General features: G+C 45.7%; 2 protein-coding genes and 1 long non-coding RNA gene across 4 annotated transcripts in view; 1 reads left to right on the top strand and 2 right to left on the bottom strand.

Moving 5' to 3' along the window:
- Nucleotides 1–17,177, bottom strand: part of LOC123580016 — a 17,464-nt gene continuing 287 nt past the window's right edge. The window contains exons 2-3 of the long non-coding RNA XR_006703078.1: nucleotides 9,706–9,710; nucleotides 1–67 (exon numbers count right to left, since the gene is read on the bottom strand). This is a non-coding gene — a long non-coding RNA (uncharacterized LOC123580016). The remainder of the gene's footprint in view (nucleotides 68–9,705; nucleotides 9,711–17,177) is intronic.
- MOCS3 (molybdenum cofactor synthesis 3) lies at nucleotides 13,404–15,710 on the bottom strand. Its single transcript, XM_045444231.1, has one exon. The coding sequence runs from the start codon at nucleotides 15,683–15,685 to the stop codon at nucleotides 14,309–14,311; it is 1,377 nt and encodes a 458-aa protein (XP_045300187.1). The 5' UTR covers nucleotides 15,686–15,710; the 3' UTR covers nucleotides 13,404–14,308.
- The window catches only part of DPM1 (dolichyl-phosphate mannosyltransferase subunit 1, catalytic), a 20,706-nt gene continuing 19,211 nt past the window's right edge, over nucleotides 15,683–17,177 (top strand). Inside the window, exon 1 of one of the 2 annotated variants that reach the window (XM_045444232.1) lies at nucleotides 15,683–16,168. In XM_045444232.1, coding sequence (XP_045300188.1) covers nucleotides 16,008–16,168 — 161 coding nt within the window. In that variant the 5' untranslated portion in view covers nucleotides 15,683–16,007. The remainder of the gene's footprint in view (nucleotides 16,169–17,177) is intronic. The other variant, XM_045444233.1, reaches the window with a different exon arrangement.

The following is a 17,177-nucleotide window of genomic DNA, read 5'->3' on the forward strand; positions in this document are numbered from 1 at the left end:
CTTCGGATTCTGGGTCTCCCTCTCTCTCTGCCCCTCCCCTGCTCACGCTCTCTCTCTCTCTCTCTCTCTCAAAAATAAAGATTAAAAAAAATGAAAATAAATATTTCTCTCTCACTACAACACGAGCTTTGGGAGTAAAGAGTGCGGTGTCTACCTTATTGACCGCACCCCCTCCCCCCAGTGCTGGCACAGAGAGAGTGCTCAAAAAATATTCGAAAAAGACAAGGAGCAAGGCGGAGACTGACTCGAGGCCCCGCAGCCTCTCCTGGCTTGGCTGCGGAACAGAAGGGAAATAGAACCTCGGCCAAGCCGAGTAAGCTGCTGTATTCAATAGCCTTCCTTCCCAAGGCTGCCGGAACATTCTTCTAAACTCCTCATGCGTGTCAAGCGGCAAGTGTACCCTGTGTGGTCTGTGGGTCTTTCACGTGGCTCTCCATATGCCATGTCAGCTGGAGCGAGCGCTAATCCCCAGATGTAAGAAGACAAGGCCGGGGTGAGAGTCCTAACACTGAATTTCTAAACTCTGCTCTTTTGAAGCAGCCTTTCACGTTGCATTAATTCTGGCCAGTCTAATTTGCACCCCCGTCCAAAACTACGGGTCCACCAGGGTGCAATTCTTATAGCCAGATGAGCTAACGGCAGTGGGCCCTAGCTAGGCAGATTTTCCTTACCACTAGGAACAGGCTGTTTATAGTAAGTCTACTTAAGGAGACCAGGGGCGGCTGGATGGCTCAGTCAGTTAAGCATCCAACTCTTGGTTTTCACTCAGGTCCTGATCTCACGGTTCGTGGGTTTGAGCCCTGCGTCCGGCTCTGTGCTGACAGCTCAGGGCCTGGAGCCTGCTTCGAGTTCCGTGTCTCCCTCTCCCCCTCCCCCACTTGTGCTCTGTCTCTCTCAAAAAATGAATATTTAGGGGCGCCTGGGTGGCGCAGTCGGTTAAGTGTCCGACTTCAGCCAGGTCACGATCTCGCGGTCCGTGAGTTCGAGCCCCGCGTCAGGCTCTGGGCTGATGGCTCAGAGCCTGGAGCCTGTTTCCGATTCTGTGTCTCCCTCTCTCTCTGCCCCTCCCCCGTTCATACTCTGTCTCTCTCTGTCCCAAAAATAAATAAACGTTGAAAAAAAAAAATGAATATTTAAAAAAAAAAACAGGGAGGGGGGAAGACCAAATTTCAGATTAAATAGTGGCGGGGAGAAAAGTTTCCTCGGGGCTTTCTCTTGAAAAAATGAAAGTAAAAATTTATTTGAAAATATGTCTATGTATGTTCTTAGCAGCTTTCTTCGTAATAGCCCCAGACCGGAAATAACCAGATGAACAATTAAACCACTGCACGCCACGCACCACGGACCCCACTCAGCAGTGAAAGGGATCGTCGCAGCAACCTGGATGGGGTTTCTGCCAGTTTCCTACAACTGCCATAAGCAATTACCATGAATTTGGTGGCTTTACGAAGAGGAAATTTATTCTCGTAGTTCTGGAGGCCAGAAATCCAACACAAGGTGTCCCCAGGGCCGGTTCCCACCACAGGCTCCGAGGGAGAATCTTCTAGGCCTGTCTCCCAGCTCCTGGCGGCTGCCGGTGACTCTTAGAACTCTGGGCCTTGTAGGTGCCACGCGCCAGCCTCTGCTCTGTCTTCGTGTGGCCTTCCCTCTGTGGGTCTCTGTCTCACTCCTCCCTCCCTTTTCTCTTACAAGGACACCAGGCGTAGGACTTCGGGCCCAACAGATATCCAACATAATTACATCCCAAGATCCTTAAATTAATTCCATCTGCAAAGACCCCTTGGCCGTATAAGTGTAGTCACATTCACGGGGCCTGAGGGCTAGGAACCGAGGCTTCTCTTTTGTGGCAAAACTATTCTACCCACCAGCCACCTCAGGGAAATCACTCCGAGTGAAAAAGAGCCCGTTGCTAAAGGTTACACGCTGTATAATTCCATTTATGTAACATTCTCGAAATCACAGAATTCTTTACTAGTGGTTGCTGGGGTTGGGAATGGGGGCGGGTGGGTGTGGCCATAAAAGGGTAGCTGAAGGGATCCCTGGGGTAATAGGACAGGTTTGTATCTTTACTGTTACGAAGCTACACTTGATAAAACCGCAAAGATATACACCAACGAATGCACGTAGCTGGTGAAATCTGAATGAACTCTGGATTGCATTGATGTCGTTTCCCTCAATTTGATATTGTTGCATAGTTATGCAAGATAGCAACTTGGGAAACTGGGGGAGGCCACATGGGCTCTGTAGGTTTTTTGCAACTTTGGCGCACCGATAATTACTCCAAAATAAAAAAATAATAACAATTTTATTTAATAAAAGGTGGGTTATTGTGGACTATAATCTCATCCTTGGAACAAAGGATAGACGAGGAATAGGTTTTGGGGGTAAATTTTCAACAAAAACCATTCCGTGTTCCAACAAACGACCACTTTACTCTCATAGCCCAAACATAAGGAGGGTTGTTTCTGGAATATAATTTCTTTTTTTTTTTCTTTTTTTTTTTAACGTTTATTTATTTTTGAGAAAGAGAGAGACAGAACGCAAGCAGGGGAGGGGCAGAGAGAGACGGAGACACAGAATCCGAAGCAGGTCCCCGGCTCTGAGCTGTCAGCACAGAGCCGGACGCGGGGCTCGAACTCATGGACCGTGAGATCATGACCCGAGCTGAAGTCAGAAGCTCAACCGACTGAGCCACGCAGGCGCCCTGCAATATAATTTCTAGACACTCCTGGAAATTATATGAAGTTTCGCTGATGTTCTAAAAGACTCCTGTTTGTTTTCACATAATTCTCCTACACAAGTGCCTCTCGGAGCATCGTCCTGTGGATTTCCTCTTTGCTGTTGTCTTTCGGATCCTCGTGTGGCGCCTTTGGGAGCTTTGAGCAGTTCTCCAACATCACCTGTGTTAGCCTTGTGAAATTCTGTATCTTTTGTGAGATTTGCAGTAGATTTGATTTGCTGGATGACTGTCATCGGTCAGTCCCTTGCTGACCATCAGGTGTCCCCAGCATCCAGCCAAGCGATCAGCCAGCCCAGAGCTGCAATGGGTGTGAGGAGGTGTTTACTTCTGCCTGGACACTTCAGCTTCTGCCTCCCTGTGCAACCTTATGGCTGGGGAGCCCAGGCCGGGGGCGGGAAGGGGTGCAGGGAGAAGCCCCGGCGGGCGTCCCTTCCGTGTGTTTCCTAAGGGCCCCCGGAATAAAGTTCCAGAGGAGAAGTTCCAGTACCCAGCATGCAGAAGAAACCAGAGTATTTGTGGAATGCACCAAATGTAATGCAGTCCATTCAGGTAAAATCCAGTGTGAACTAAGACAACTATGTTGTCTAGTCCTCCTTTATATGTCAAGGGGCGCCTGGGTGGCTCAGTCGGTTAAGTGTCTCACTCTTGGTTTTGGCTCAGGTCATGATCTCATGGTTCCTTGGATTGAGCCCCAAGTTGGGCTCTGAGCTGACAGCACAGAGTATGCTTGGGATTTTCTCTCCCCCACCCCTTCTCTTTCTCTGCACCCACCCCCCTGCTTGGTCTCTGGCTCTCTCTCAAACTAAATAAACTTAAAAAAAATTTTTTTTAATTAGAAAGTAAGTCAAAAACCAAAACAAAAAGAAATGAGATCCGAAGCTTCCATGCCAGTCTTCTTTTTTTTTAAATTTTTTTTTTTTCAACGTTTATTTACCTTTGGGACAGAGAGAGACAGAGCATGAACGGGGGAGGGGCAGAGAGAGAGGGAGACACAGAATCGGAAACAGGCTCCAGGCTCTGAGCCATCAGCCCAGAGCCTGACGCGGGGCTCGAACTCCCGGACCGCGAGATCGTGACCTGGCTGAAGTCGGCCGCTTAACCGACTGCGCCACCCAGGCGCCCCCATGCCAGTCTTCTTTACATGCTTCAGCTGCCGGAGACATTTTTTTACATGCTTTCTGGACACCTGCTGAGTGTCAGCTCCCAGGAGAGAGTTGAGTGAGGAGGGGTCCTGGGACGAGAATCTGGATGCAAGCCATTGATGTGGGAGGAGATCCCAGGAAGCTTTGGTAGTACAGTGGGGGAGTGAGACAGGGGCTCGGAAAAGTACTAAGTGCTAAACCAGTTCCCATGGTATGCTTGTTTTCAAATCAAGCAACTCAAGTGTAAAATTATATCATAAATGTGTACACAGAGAATCTTAAATAAAATAGTATATGCAACCCATGCATTGGAAATAAAGAATATGTATCAGAAATATCTGAGCTTTGGGGCGCCTGGGTAGTTCAGTCACTTAAGCATTAACTCTTGATTTCAGGTCAGGACATGATCTCATGGTTTACGGGTTTGAGCCCCACATCAGGGTCTGCACTGTGCAAAGCCTGCCTGGGATTCTCTCTATCCCTGTCCCCTGCTCACGTGCATACTGCATCTCTCAAAATAAATAAGAAAAGTTTATTTTTAAAAGAGAGAGAGACAGAGGGGCGCCTGGGTGGCGCAGTCGGTTAAGCGTCCGACTTCAGCCAGGTCACGATCTCACGGTTCGGGAGTTCGAGCCCCGCGTCAGGCTCTGGGCTGATGGCTCAGAGCCTGGAGCCTGTTTCCGATTCTGTGTCTCCCTCTCTCTCTGCCCCTCCCCCGTTCATGATCTGTCTCTCTCTGTCCCAAAAATAAATAAACGTTGAAAAAAAAAATTAAAAAAAAAAAAAAAAAGAGAGACAGAGAGAGAGAGAGAGAGAGAGAGAAATATCTGAGCTTAACTAATGGTCTAGGTGTCCTAAGTGCCCTGACCCCAACCATCTCCTCTTAAATTAAGACCCAACAAGAGGCCATCGGCAATGGACGAACAGGACACAGGTCTCTTTACAGTGGCATTCATTGCTTACAATGTCCCTCCATGGCTCCAAGAAAAAGGTTTTCTGATGATGGTCAGGACGCATAAAATATTTGGGAACAGCTGCAAATTTCACTCAGGCTACAGTAGAATCTTTTCTAAGACGCTCTACAGGGACAAGAGAGGCTCATCTCATTAGCAGCAGAAGGATTCCACTTTGAGAATAAGCCTCCCCGCCAACTAAATTATTTCAAGGAAATCTATTATTGATAAGAACACACAAGATGACCCTGAAAACAAGAGATAGTTCCCTGTATCTCAGATAAAGAATTGATTCCCTGCTGAAGGATTAGATGAAATAATGTAGGTTAGAAACGCTCTGTAAATGACATGTATGAAGTTGTAAAATAAAGAAGGCCTCACATCCTAATTACCTTGAGTCCCCAGAACGCAGCCAGCACCGGGGACACAGAGGACTGTCACTATATCTGCAGAATGAATTCATTCAAAACCGTTTTGCTAAGGAATACAGATCCCCCCCCAGTGGTCTTTCTTAATTATACACATATATCAATAAGAATGAGATCACTCAGTAGAAAAATGAGCAAAGAATAAAGAACTTTCTTATTCAAAAACGCTTTTAAGCAAATGGAACACTACTCAAACTTGTAGTAAAAATGTAAAATAACGCAATGAGGGGTTGCTGGTTTGTTTTAACCATCAGATTGGCAAAGATCTAAAAGTCTGAAAACACTAAGCTGGCAAGGGTGTTGGGAAACAGCCTTTCATAGGCATGTTGGAGAACATGAATATAGCCCCTTGGGAAGGAAATTTAGCACTGCCTACTCAAAATCAGAGCGTAGCACTCTCTTCGAAACAATACCATTTCAAGGAATTTATCCTACACATATACTCTCACAGGTGTTCCTAGAACCATGCTGGGCACATAGGAAGCGCTTGATTATTTGTTAAATGTATTTGTACAAAGATATAAATATCAAGATACTCTTTGAAGCACTATTACTAATAGCAAAAAAAAAAAAAAAAAAAGTAAAAATCCTGAATGTTCTTCAATGGGGGAACTGGTTAAAGAAAGTGTAGAGCACAAAAATAAACTCAAAATGGATGAAAGACCTAAACGTAAGATAGGAAGCCATCAAAATCGTAGAGGAGAAAGCAGGCAAAAACCTCTTCGGCCTCGGCCACAGCAGCTTCTTACTCAACTTCTTACTTGTCCAGAGATGAGGGAAACAAAAGCAAAAATTCACTATCGGAACCTCATCAAGATAAAAATTTTCTGCACGGCGAAGGAAACAATCAGCAAAACTGAAAGGCAACCGACAGAATGAGAGAAGATATTTGCAAACGACATATCAGATAAAGGGTTAGTATCCAAAATCTCTAAAGAACTTCTCAAACTCAGCACCCAAACAACAAATAATCTAGTGAAGAAATGGGCAAAAGACATGACTAGACACTTTTCCAAAGAAGACATCTAGATGGCCAACAGACACGGGAAAAAATGCTCAACATCCCTCATCATCAGGGAAATACAAATCAAAACCACAATGAGAGACCACCTCACACCTGTCAGAAGGGCTCACATGAACAACTCAGCAACAACAGATGTTGGCGAGGTGCGGAGAAAGAGGATCTCTTTTGCATGGTCGGTGGCAATGCAAGCTGGTGCAGCCACTCTGGAAAACACTATGGAGGTTCCTCAAAAAACTGAAAATAGAACTACCTTACGACCCAGCAATAGTGCTACTAGGTATTTATCCAGGGAATACAGGTGTGCTGTTTCAAAGGGGCACATGCACCCCAATGTTTATAGTAGTGTTATTGACGATAGCCAAAGTATGGAAAGAGCCCAAATGTGCATCGACTGACAACTGGATAAAGATGTGGTATATATATACAATGGAGCATTACTTGGCAGTCAAAAAGAATGAAATCAAGGGGAGCCTGGGTGGCTCAGTTGGTTAGGTGTCTGACTTCGGCTCAGGTCATGATCTCATGGTTCATGGGTTCAAGCCCCACGTTGGGCTCTGTGCTGACAGTTCAGAGCCTGGAGCCTGCTTTGGACGCTGTGTCTCCCTCTCTCTGCCCCTCCCCTGCTTGTGCTCTGTCTCTCAAAAATAAATAAAAGCATTAAAAAAGCAAAGAATAAAATCTTGCCATTTGCAACAATGCGATGGTACAAGAGGGTGTTAGGCTAAGCGAAATTAGTCAAAGACGAATATGTGATTTCACTCATGTGGAATTTAAGATAGAAAACAGATGAACATAAGGGAAGGGAAGCAAAAATAATATAAAAACAGGGAAGGGGACAAACCATAAGAGATTCTTAAATACAGAGAACAAACTGAGGGTTGCTGGAGGGGTTGTGGGTGGGAGAGATGGGCTAAATGGGTAAGGGACATTAAGGAAGACACTTGTTGGGATGAATCACTGGAATCTACTCCTGAAATCATCATTGCGCTATATGCTAACTAATCGGGATATAAATTAAAAAAAAAAATCAAAATAAAAAAAACATTTAAAAAATTGGTAAAAAAGAAGTAAATGTTCAAAAGGATAATAAAAATCTCTTTTTCAGATAATTATTATGAATCACCTATCTTTCAATTTTTTTTTTTCAAGAAAACTTAACCCATTTAACCATACTCTTTTTTCCTGCTGTTATTAGAGGTTAATTTATGGGTCTAATCCGGCCTAAACACTACCGGTGGCAAATCTCCAAATATATCATGTAAACTCTCATTTCCATCATACGTGCCCATCTCCACTCCGATTATCTATTATGCAGGTACCTTTTCCTAAGAAATTAAATGCAATTGGGGCACCTGGGTGGCTCAGTCGGTAAGCGTCCGACTTTGGCTCAGGTCACGATCTCATGGTTTGTGAGTTTGAGCCCCACATCGGGCTCTGTGCTGACAGCTCGGAGCCTGGCGCCTGCTTTGGATTCTGTCTCCTTCTCTCTCTGCCCCTCTCCACGTCTGCTCTGTTTCTCTGTCTCTCAAAAATAAATAAATGTAAACAAACAAAAAAAGAAATTACATGCAATCACCAATTCATCAAAATACTAGGAAAAGCAGAGCATAGATTGACAGTGCACAAAACACCCCAATACCAATTTTTCAGTCTTTGAAAAATATCAATCTCAAACCACTTTATGTTATATTAAATTTGCAAGGCATGAAAATGAACAAAAAAGTATACTTGCCTTCAAAACTTGAACCACCTAAGATGATCAGCTTATGAATACAATATAAATGCAAAGCATATAATACAGGTGTTAAAATTGTTAAACTGCTGTAGGCTACTACCCCCAACACTTAATTAACTTAATTAACTTAATTAACTCCATATGCACCAAGCTACCTAAGACTCAAATCGTGTTTTGCTGTCATTTGTGTTTCTCTTTAAACCTAAAGCCTTTATCCAGCCTACAGGTATGTTTCCATTGGTAAAACAGTTTCAGAATTTTAAAATCCATCCTCAACATTCCAAATCAGGAGATTTCACAGAAAACTCCAAGGATCCAAGTTCGGGTCTCCAAACATCCAGAATTTCTTCGTAATACTGAAAGATTTCACAATACCATACCCGTATTCCTGCACAGGCAAGTGGGCTGAAGCTGTTTAGTGGTTTTAGACGTGCTGTGTAATCCTAGACCGCCAGGGTCCCTAGCTGGCCACCCTTCCTCATTTTCTTGGCTAGCCCCTGGAGTTACGGAGTTTACAAATCACTTGAAGCTCCGTGCCAGATAGATATTTAACTGTTGTTCATTATGTCAAATGAAACTTGTGATCTAAAAGTCCTATTTTCCTTCGCAGCTCTCAAGACTACCAAAAGGATGCTTCCATTAGTATAAATTTAAGGCAGTAGTCCCTGCTGTACAAAGGTACATTTAAAAATCTTTTTCTAAATGTTTATTTATTTTTCAATATATAAGCTTTTTAAAAATAATTTTCATGTTTATTTATTTTTGAGAGAGAGAGTGTGAGCAGGGGAGGGGCAGAGAGAGAGGGAGACACAGAATCGGAAGCAGCCTCCAAGCTCTGAGCTGTCAGCACAGAGCACAGAGCCTGATGCAGGGCTCGAACTCACGAACGGTGAGATCATGACCTAAGACGAAGTCGGACGCCCAACCAACCGACTGAGCCACCCAGGCACCCGTTTATTTATTTTTAAAAGAGAGAGAAGGGCGCCTGGGTGGCTCGGTCGGTTGAGTGTCCGACTTCGACTCAGGCCATGATCTCGCTGTTTGTGTGTTCGAGCCCCACAATGGGCTCTGTGCTGACAGCTCAGAGCCTGGAGCCTGCTTTGGATTCGGTGTCTCCCTCTCTCTCTGCCCCTCCCCCACTCACGCTCTGTCTCTCTCTCTCTCTCAACAATAAACATTAAAAAAAAAAAAATTTAAGAGAGAGAGTGCTAGCGGTTAAGGGGCAGAGAGAGGGAGACAGGATCTGGCACAGGGCTCTGTGCCGACGGCAGGAAGTCCAACGTGGGGCTCGAACCCACGAACCGTGAGATCATGACCTGAGCAGAAGTCGGATGCTTAACAGACTGAGCCACCCTACGCCCCCTTCCTTTTTTATTATCTTAAGACCTGAGATGAGTAGCACTCTTGGCCCTCAACAGTGCAACTAACCGATGGTGTGTGTGTGTTTCTTAACAGTTACAAAATTGATGGAGAGATGTGGCATGACTATGGTGAACAGATTTGAACCGTATTTGATGGAAGAAAGTGTTTAGAAAGGCACGTTCCTCAAAAACTGCAGGGGAGGCTAAGAAAGGATATTTTCAGCCCTGCCAGTGGAGGGGAAAGTGGAACTGGAGAGGCTGTTGGGTAGACAAGCCAGAGTTCACCCCAGGGGATGATTAAGTCAAGATTGTAAACCACCACCTCTCCTTGTTTCCCAATAAAGCAAGCCTTGCTTGGAGTTTTACTGGACTTAAGAGTCCCCTGTTTCAACTCACCTGAACTTTGGACTGTTCTATTCTAATACTTTGTCTCTGGCCTCCCTCATCTGGAAGCATTGGGTAAAGCACTGCTCATTTGAAAGCATGCCCAGGGGGGTCTGGGGGGCCCAGTCAGTTAAGCTGCTGGGATCTTGGTTTCGGCTCCTGTCCTCATCTGACAGTTTTGTGGGTTTGGTGCACAGAGCCTGCTTGGGACTCTCTTTTCTTTCTCTCTCTGCCCCTCCCCTGCTTGCACTCTCTCTGTCTCTCTCAAAATAAATAAACTTAAAGAAAAATGCCCAAAATATCTTCCATCAATGTCACCCTACCCCTGGTTTTATAACCAAGGTGCCACCGAGGAGGGAAATTTTAAGACCTGAGACTTTTCACTTTCCTCCCCTTCAGCAGCTTGTTTGACAAATAGCATTCTGAGTAAGGGACGAAACACCTAGACAATTCACAATTGTTTCTTACATTCTGAATAACTGGACTGAAGATTAAAAGCCAGAATCAGTACCACTATATAGAACTTCGTAATAAATGATATCCTATTACCCCAATTCTGGGCTGGTTTAATGAGCTTTTCTTTCATATCCTGAGTGCTTCAGAGATTATAGTTCATCAAAGGTATGAATTAACCCTTTTTACCGTTTTATTTGCGAAAGACTTTACCACCCCTGCACCATTTTTTTTAATATTCCAAACTGACTCCAGAATTATCCTGAATCTTAAGGCAGGTGCACTGTTTCAAATGATGAGATTTTATTATTACCTGGACAGGGCTACCTCACTTTACATATGGAATCCTGAGAAGATACAACCTATAAAAACAAACAAATCTTCTCCTGGGTGAAGAAGCTAGGCTACATACCTGACCTCAGGCTCTGAGGGGCCCCTCTGCTGCTGTGGGAGGGAGCAGCTAATTAAAAATAAACAACATTGGGGGAAAAAAAGTTGTTCCTCTCCTATGGGAACATTCTCAGGAGGCTTACCGCCCTTTTTTGACCCCCCTCCTTGGCAACCCTTCTATTTACCATCTGTGACTCATGTTGAGACCTTATTTCTCAACTTCCTTGACCAAAGTGGCTCATTATTAACCAGACATTACCTAGGTAACCCACTGGTGTCAGAGGATTTCCAGGCTTTCCTTCCCTAGAGAGAAGTGTGCAAGCCAAGGGCATCCGAGTCCATTTCTGCCGCTTCTGAAATCCAAGCTCTTCCCTTCCGACTCTCAGGGCATGGATTGTTTCTCAAAAGTGAAACATGAAAGTTACAAAGTTCTCACTGAGAGGCAGTGTAGCATACTGCTTAGGGCCCTGGCTCTTCAGACAGACCATCTGGGTTCAAATTCCAAATCACAGTGTAAGTGCCCAATAAATGTTAAGCTGTTATTTTACTTGGACTAAAAACCAAACTTCTGGTCTACTGCCTACTTCATGTGTTCCCAATCTCCATAAACCTTGCCTTCTTATACTCTCAATTGCTCACAACCCACTTGCTTCTTCAGTTTCTTGAACTTGACAAGTTTATTTGCCTCAGGGTCTTTCCACTTGTTTTTCTCCCGGTCAGGGATGTTCTCCCAAATCAAAATGGCTCATTATCACCATTTACGTTTGGGTTTCATGTGGACCCTTCTGCAAAGAGCTAATGATGCAAAATAGCACTTCCTTCCCCACCCCCAAACAGCAGTTTCATTTCGTTTATGACACTCAACACAAATTTACTTGTTGATTGGTCTCCCCCCATTTACATGTAAATTCTGAAACAGGAAATCTCTTGTTCTTCTTTATCCCAGAGTTTAGAATAGTGACTGGTACACTTGATGTGTGTTAAATGAAAAGGAAAAAAGTTACAAATTAAAATCCCATATGAATATTAAAAAACTGGCCACAATCCCCACAGAAAACAAAACTGCAAAGAATAAAAAAATCTGGATCCTGTAACAGATACCTGTCATGTCAACAGCCCATCTTTTCAAAACAAAAAACCCAGATTGAGTTCTGCCTCTGATTGTAGACGTCAAAACTCACATTCCCAGCCGCTCTTGCCACTAGGATATAGGCATGTGACTAGGATTTACTCTAACAGACACACCTCAGAAGGCTAAGAACAATTGATGGAGGCACCTGGGTGGCTCAGTTGGCTGAGTGTCCGACTTTGACTCAGGTCATGATCTCACGGTTCGTGGGTTCAAGCTCCGCGTCAGGCTCTGTGCTGACAGCTCAGAGCCTGGAGCCTGCTTCGGATTCTGTGTCTCCCTGTCTCTCTCTGCCCCTCCCCCGCTCAAGCTCTGTCTCTCTCTTTTTCAAAAATAAAGATTAAAAAAAAAAAAAAAGAGCAATCGATGTAAAGCCGATTCTGCTTTCTGCCCTGAGCTGTGGCTAAAGTGTTGGACTTTCTGGGAGAGCAGCGGGGCCAGGTCAAGTTAAGATCAGTGAGGTACCCTAGCAGTTTCCCCTAGTGCTAGATGGGGCAGCATTGCACAGCAAGTGTTCTCAGATCAGTTCTGTGCATGGCTTTGGCCATCACTCCTGGAATGAATAGCTCCCAGGCATTCACCCAGATTCTTAGAAGCACCGTATCTCACTTTCATAAGCCCTTTTCCCACGTCAGCAGCTAGAGTCACCTGTGCTATTGACAACCAAGTTTGCAGGGACTACCAAAACTGCTTAACTTTAGGCCATCACTCTTTAGAATATCAAGGAGTTCCTACGTCCACTTTCTTGTTTAATATGGATCAGAAGCAGCTTTTGTCCTGGAAGTAAGAAGCTGAGACACAGGCCTGCTATCTTTGTTCTCTTCTCCTGGCCTCAGTCATTCATTTCCACAACTCCTTGGGGGAAAAGCACAAGAAACCTGCTCCTGTAACGTGGGTTACCGTATTTCACAGTTAAAAAGTAAGGGCTATCCTAATTTTGCATTTGGTAAATAATACCACCCTTTTATGATAAACTAAGAGTCTATATCAGAGATTGCAGACTGCTGAGTAAATCTGACCTGCAGAGGGTTTTGTCTGGCCCGCATAAACTTTGCATATATACTGTATATATTCTATGTATATATATTGTAGCCAGAGATACAAAGATTCCACACATCTGTGATTTCTGAGAATTATAGACTCGCAGGCAACAATCAGCTGGAGAGTGGAGGCTCTTTTGACATGACATGTACTCAATTTGCCCCAGATACTCACCAAATCTTTGCCTTTAATTTTGTACGTATTTAGAAGTTAGGCAGACTACCTTCCATCTCATGAAAATGTTGTTTAGGAAGCAAACATAAAAGCACCTACAATTTGTACTGCCATAAAATCCTGGAATAAAATAGATTAAATCAAAGTAGAAAGAGTAAATTGAAGGGGAGAAGTGGGGAGTTGTTTGGTGGGTGTTTCAGCCACGTGGGATGCGGGCTCCAGGATCTGTTGCGCAGCGTGTGCATGTGGTTGACAATACTGTATTGTATGCCTGAAAGTTATTGAGGGGTAAATTGTGTGTGTGTGTGTGTGTGTGTGTGTGTGTGTGTGTTTTGCCACCATAAAAAGAATCAATGTAGTTTACTGCATTAACCGAAGTGAAAAAAAAGCAGCACCTAATAATGCAGAAAAAGCACTTGACGAATTCAACCAAAGCTTAGCAAACTATACACGGAAGGAAAATTCTTTAATCTGATAAAGGGCATCTCTGGTAAAGCAATAACAAGTAATACTGGTCAAATAGTCAAGTTTTTCACCTGATTGTGAAGGAGATAAGAATGCTCACTATTCCACTTTAATTCAGTATTGTATTTGGGGTCCTTGGCCGGTAAAGCAAGAAAGAAAAATAACAGGTTGGATAAGGAAAAAAGGGCAGGGGAGAGCAGAAGGTTGGGACTTAAGCTTGAAGATATCAAAGCAAGCCAAACCGCAGTATATCACGTATACAACACTATAAGAAACATTTTTTCTAAATCATCAATTTGTAAGAGAAACTGACAGACTACAAAGGTTTATCTTGCTAAACTACAAATATCTCACTTTGATATTAATCCAAAATGTTTAACAGAATACCCTTCCCAACATAATTAAAACAATTTACATTTTAAACACTTACTTCGGTAGCAATATAGTCTATCCTTTGAAGTAGAAAAAAGACCCAAACAATGTCTTAGCAAACATTAAACTGACCTTAAGTATATCATCTGTGATCAATTTAGTAAAACTACGTTTACAACACTTTTCCAAGCATCAAAACGGACGATTTAAAGTACTTTTTGATTGAGGGAGGTGGACAAAAAGGGACACACGATCTATCAAAACGCAAAACCCTGTCACTTAACATTACAACTCATACGTTCAAGACCTCATCCGAGTGCTAAAAACACAAGACAGATCTCAGAAACAGTAATATAACTGAAAATGACAGCATCCAATACGTTACGACAACAAAGCCCCTTATATAAAGGAGTTGAGGTATTCAGGCTCTTCCATACATTCCTGAAAAAAAAATGCAAATAAATGTATCTTTTGGGTAACACAGCCATCTTCCTCAGGTCAGACTCTCCCATCCGCCTCAGTACTGCGGAAATGTTCCATCGATTTTGGCAGCCCAAGCCATAAGGCCCCCCACAACATCTTGAACTGTGTAAGATTCTAACTCCTGGACTGCTGTCAAGGACTGCAGGATCTTCACGGCTTTCTGGGAGTCATTGCCCAGTTTGCAAATCACATAAACCGGGAAAGCTGCCCCTTCCTGTGTGCCCTGCTTCCCTTCCCGGATAGCTTCTCCTAAGAGTTCCAGGCTCTCTGCATCCCTCCGTTCCAAACGTTTCAAAGGGATGTGTAAGGCATGAGGCAAACGACAGATGTCCACCTCCACTTGAGGCCTAACGTCCAGCAACAGGTGGGGTGAGCCGGAATCCAGAAGTCGCTTATAGTCGGTGACCGAAACTCGCTCCTCTGGGCTCAGCAACCGCAGAGAGCGGCACTTATCAGTGGCTGAGGAACCACAGAAGGCTTCGTAGTCCTGCAGGGCAGTCACTGTGGGCCGCTCCCCACAAGCTGCACAGTCAGGCCTGCGGCCCCGAAGCTGAATACAACGAAAATGGCCTCTGAGCGCATCAAAGATCAACAGGCTGCCGCTGTAAGACGGGCCCAGGCCTGCTGCGATCTTCAACACTTCCAGCGCCTGCAAGCAGCCCAGGACCCCGGTTACGACACCGAGCACCCCGCCATCCGCGCAGTTGGTCACTGTCTCCGCTGGAGGTGGCTGAGGGAATACGCAGCGGTAGCAAGGCCCGCCGTCATAGTGGTAGACCGTGATTTGGCCCTCAAAGCGCAGGGCGCTGGCTGACACGAGAGGCCGGCCGGCTAGCACACATGCGTCATTAACCAGGTAGCGAGTGGGCACGTTGTCAGAGCAGTCAGCCACCACGTCATAGCGGCGGACTAAGTCTAGCGCCGTGGCTGGCGTAAGCGCCTCTGCATAAGGCACGCACTCCACCGCCGAATTGAGGCGGCGCAGCGAGGCGGCGGCCGAAAAGACCTTGGCCTGCCCGGCCAGTGCCTCGCCATGCAGCACCTGGCGGGCCAAGTTGCTCATTTCTACTACGTCGTAGTCCACAAGGCCAAGGCGGCCTACGCCGGCCGCTGCCAGGTACTGCGCCAGTGGGCAGCCGAGCCCACCGCAGCCCACTACTAGCACCGATGCAGCGGCCAGGCGCAGCTGTCCCTGCACGCCCAGCTCAGGAAGCACCAACTGCCGGCTATAGCGCAAAATCTCATCTCGAGACAGGGAGGCCTTCGGCGGCAGGGGTGATACCGAAACCAGCCGCTCTGGCTCCTGCTCCGCCAAAATAGCCGCCGCCAGCTTCTGCTTCAGGAAACTCAGCTCCTCCTCGCGCTGGGCAACTTGAGCCTGCAAGGCGAGTACCTCCTCCCTGGAAGCCATGGCGCCCCTCCCGGAAGTTGTCCTGAAGAGCATTTCCGCTTCCGGCTTGCCGTCTCCTAGCGACTGGAATAAACTAAATAATTTTACGGAGCTGGGGAAAAAAGCGAAAACTAGACATGCACTTCCTGAAGAAACCCTAAGATTCAAGTTTAAAGATTTATAGTTCCTGGATATTTCCAACGGAACCATGAGGAGAGCCTTAGGAGAACTAGAACCTGGCCACATGGACTGTCCCCCTCTCCCCGAATTTGGTACGGTCCGACCCGCCCCTTCCCGCGCCACGTGACGTCATTCCGTTTCCGGCGTCTCGCGCAGTTCCGCCATGGCCTCCGAGGAAGCGAGCGGTAGCCCTCGTAGGTCTCGGCGGGAGCCGGAGGGGCGCGTCCCGCGACAGGACAAGTATTCGGTGCTTTTGCCCACTTACAACGAGCGCGAGAACCTACCGCTCATCGTGTGGCTGCTGGTGAAAAGCTTCTCCGAGAGGTAGCGTGCCCTGCCGCCCTCCCCGAGGAATGAGATGAGCTGGCTTCGCCGGCCTGGGTGTCGGCAGTTGGCTGCGCGAGGAGTCCCTGCAGGCCTCCCTTCGGCTCTTGAGGGAAGCCTCGGGGAGAAGGCCACCCTGCGAGAAAGAGGCGGCGGATACTTCTGGGGTTCATTCTGTGTCTCGGGTTCTCATTCTTGCCCTTGGGTTTTATGAGACGTTCCTTTTATTGTACACTCCCATCCTCTGTCCCCCAACCCCACCCCACGCCCCTGGTTGTCTTTTTCTTAGTAGCGTTGTCCACCTTTTCAGTCGGAGCGAGGTTGAAAGCTTGACCTCACTCCTACTTCTGGGTGGTCAGGATGCGGCAGGAGCCGGGAGACTAACCGAGCACGCTCACTCCCGCCCCCGTGCTGAGTGCTTATGTAAGCATGAGGTTTGATCTCTGTGGGTTAGGGAGCTGCTGCTGGCCTGGGCAACTTCGTTGGTCACTAGTGGATGTTTGGTGTGGTTGCTAGAAACTGGGGCTTTTAGAGTTTGAATTTGAAAGTGCTGTACAATGTTTTTAAGATTTCGGAAGATGCTGGTATCAGTATGAAGTAGCTTGTTTTAGATCCAGTGGGATCGCGTATAGATGAAGATCTTTCTGTATCAACACATACAAACTTCGAAAATTAAGTAACTTTCTATATGGCTGTGTTATAATTTAACCAGGTCATCTCCGTGAACACAGATTATTTCTAGAGCTTTCTTGTTTTTCTTTTTTGACTTTTGTTTTACGAATGAAAACAGGTACTTTGCTCGCACCATATTGTCCAGCATTTAGAAGAGCGCTTGACACACACTGAATGCTCCTTTATTAAATGACTGTTACAGCAAACATGCTCATACTTTTACTAGTGTACTGGGGATAAAGTCTTCAGGATGGAATTACTGGGTCAACTGATGTGCTTAAAATGGACAGTTATTCCCTCTCCTGCTTGCATGGTCACGCTTGCTCTCTCTCAAAAA

The sequence above is a fragment of the Leopardus geoffroyi genome, chromosome A3 (genome assembly GCF_018350155.1).
Source record: "Leopardus geoffroyi isolate Oge1 chromosome A3, O.geoffroyi_Oge1_pat1.0, whole genome shotgun sequence".
In the NCBI taxonomy this organism is placed as follows: domain Eukaryota; kingdom Metazoa; phylum Chordata; class Mammalia; order Carnivora; family Felidae; genus Leopardus; species Leopardus geoffroyi.

Bases quoted from the DNA above. Each gene is read 5' to 3' on its own strand.
- MOCS3 (XM_045444231.1), bottom strand. From the start codon at position 15,685: ATGGCTTCCAGGGAGGAGGTACTCGCCTTGCAGGCTCAAGTTGCCCAG.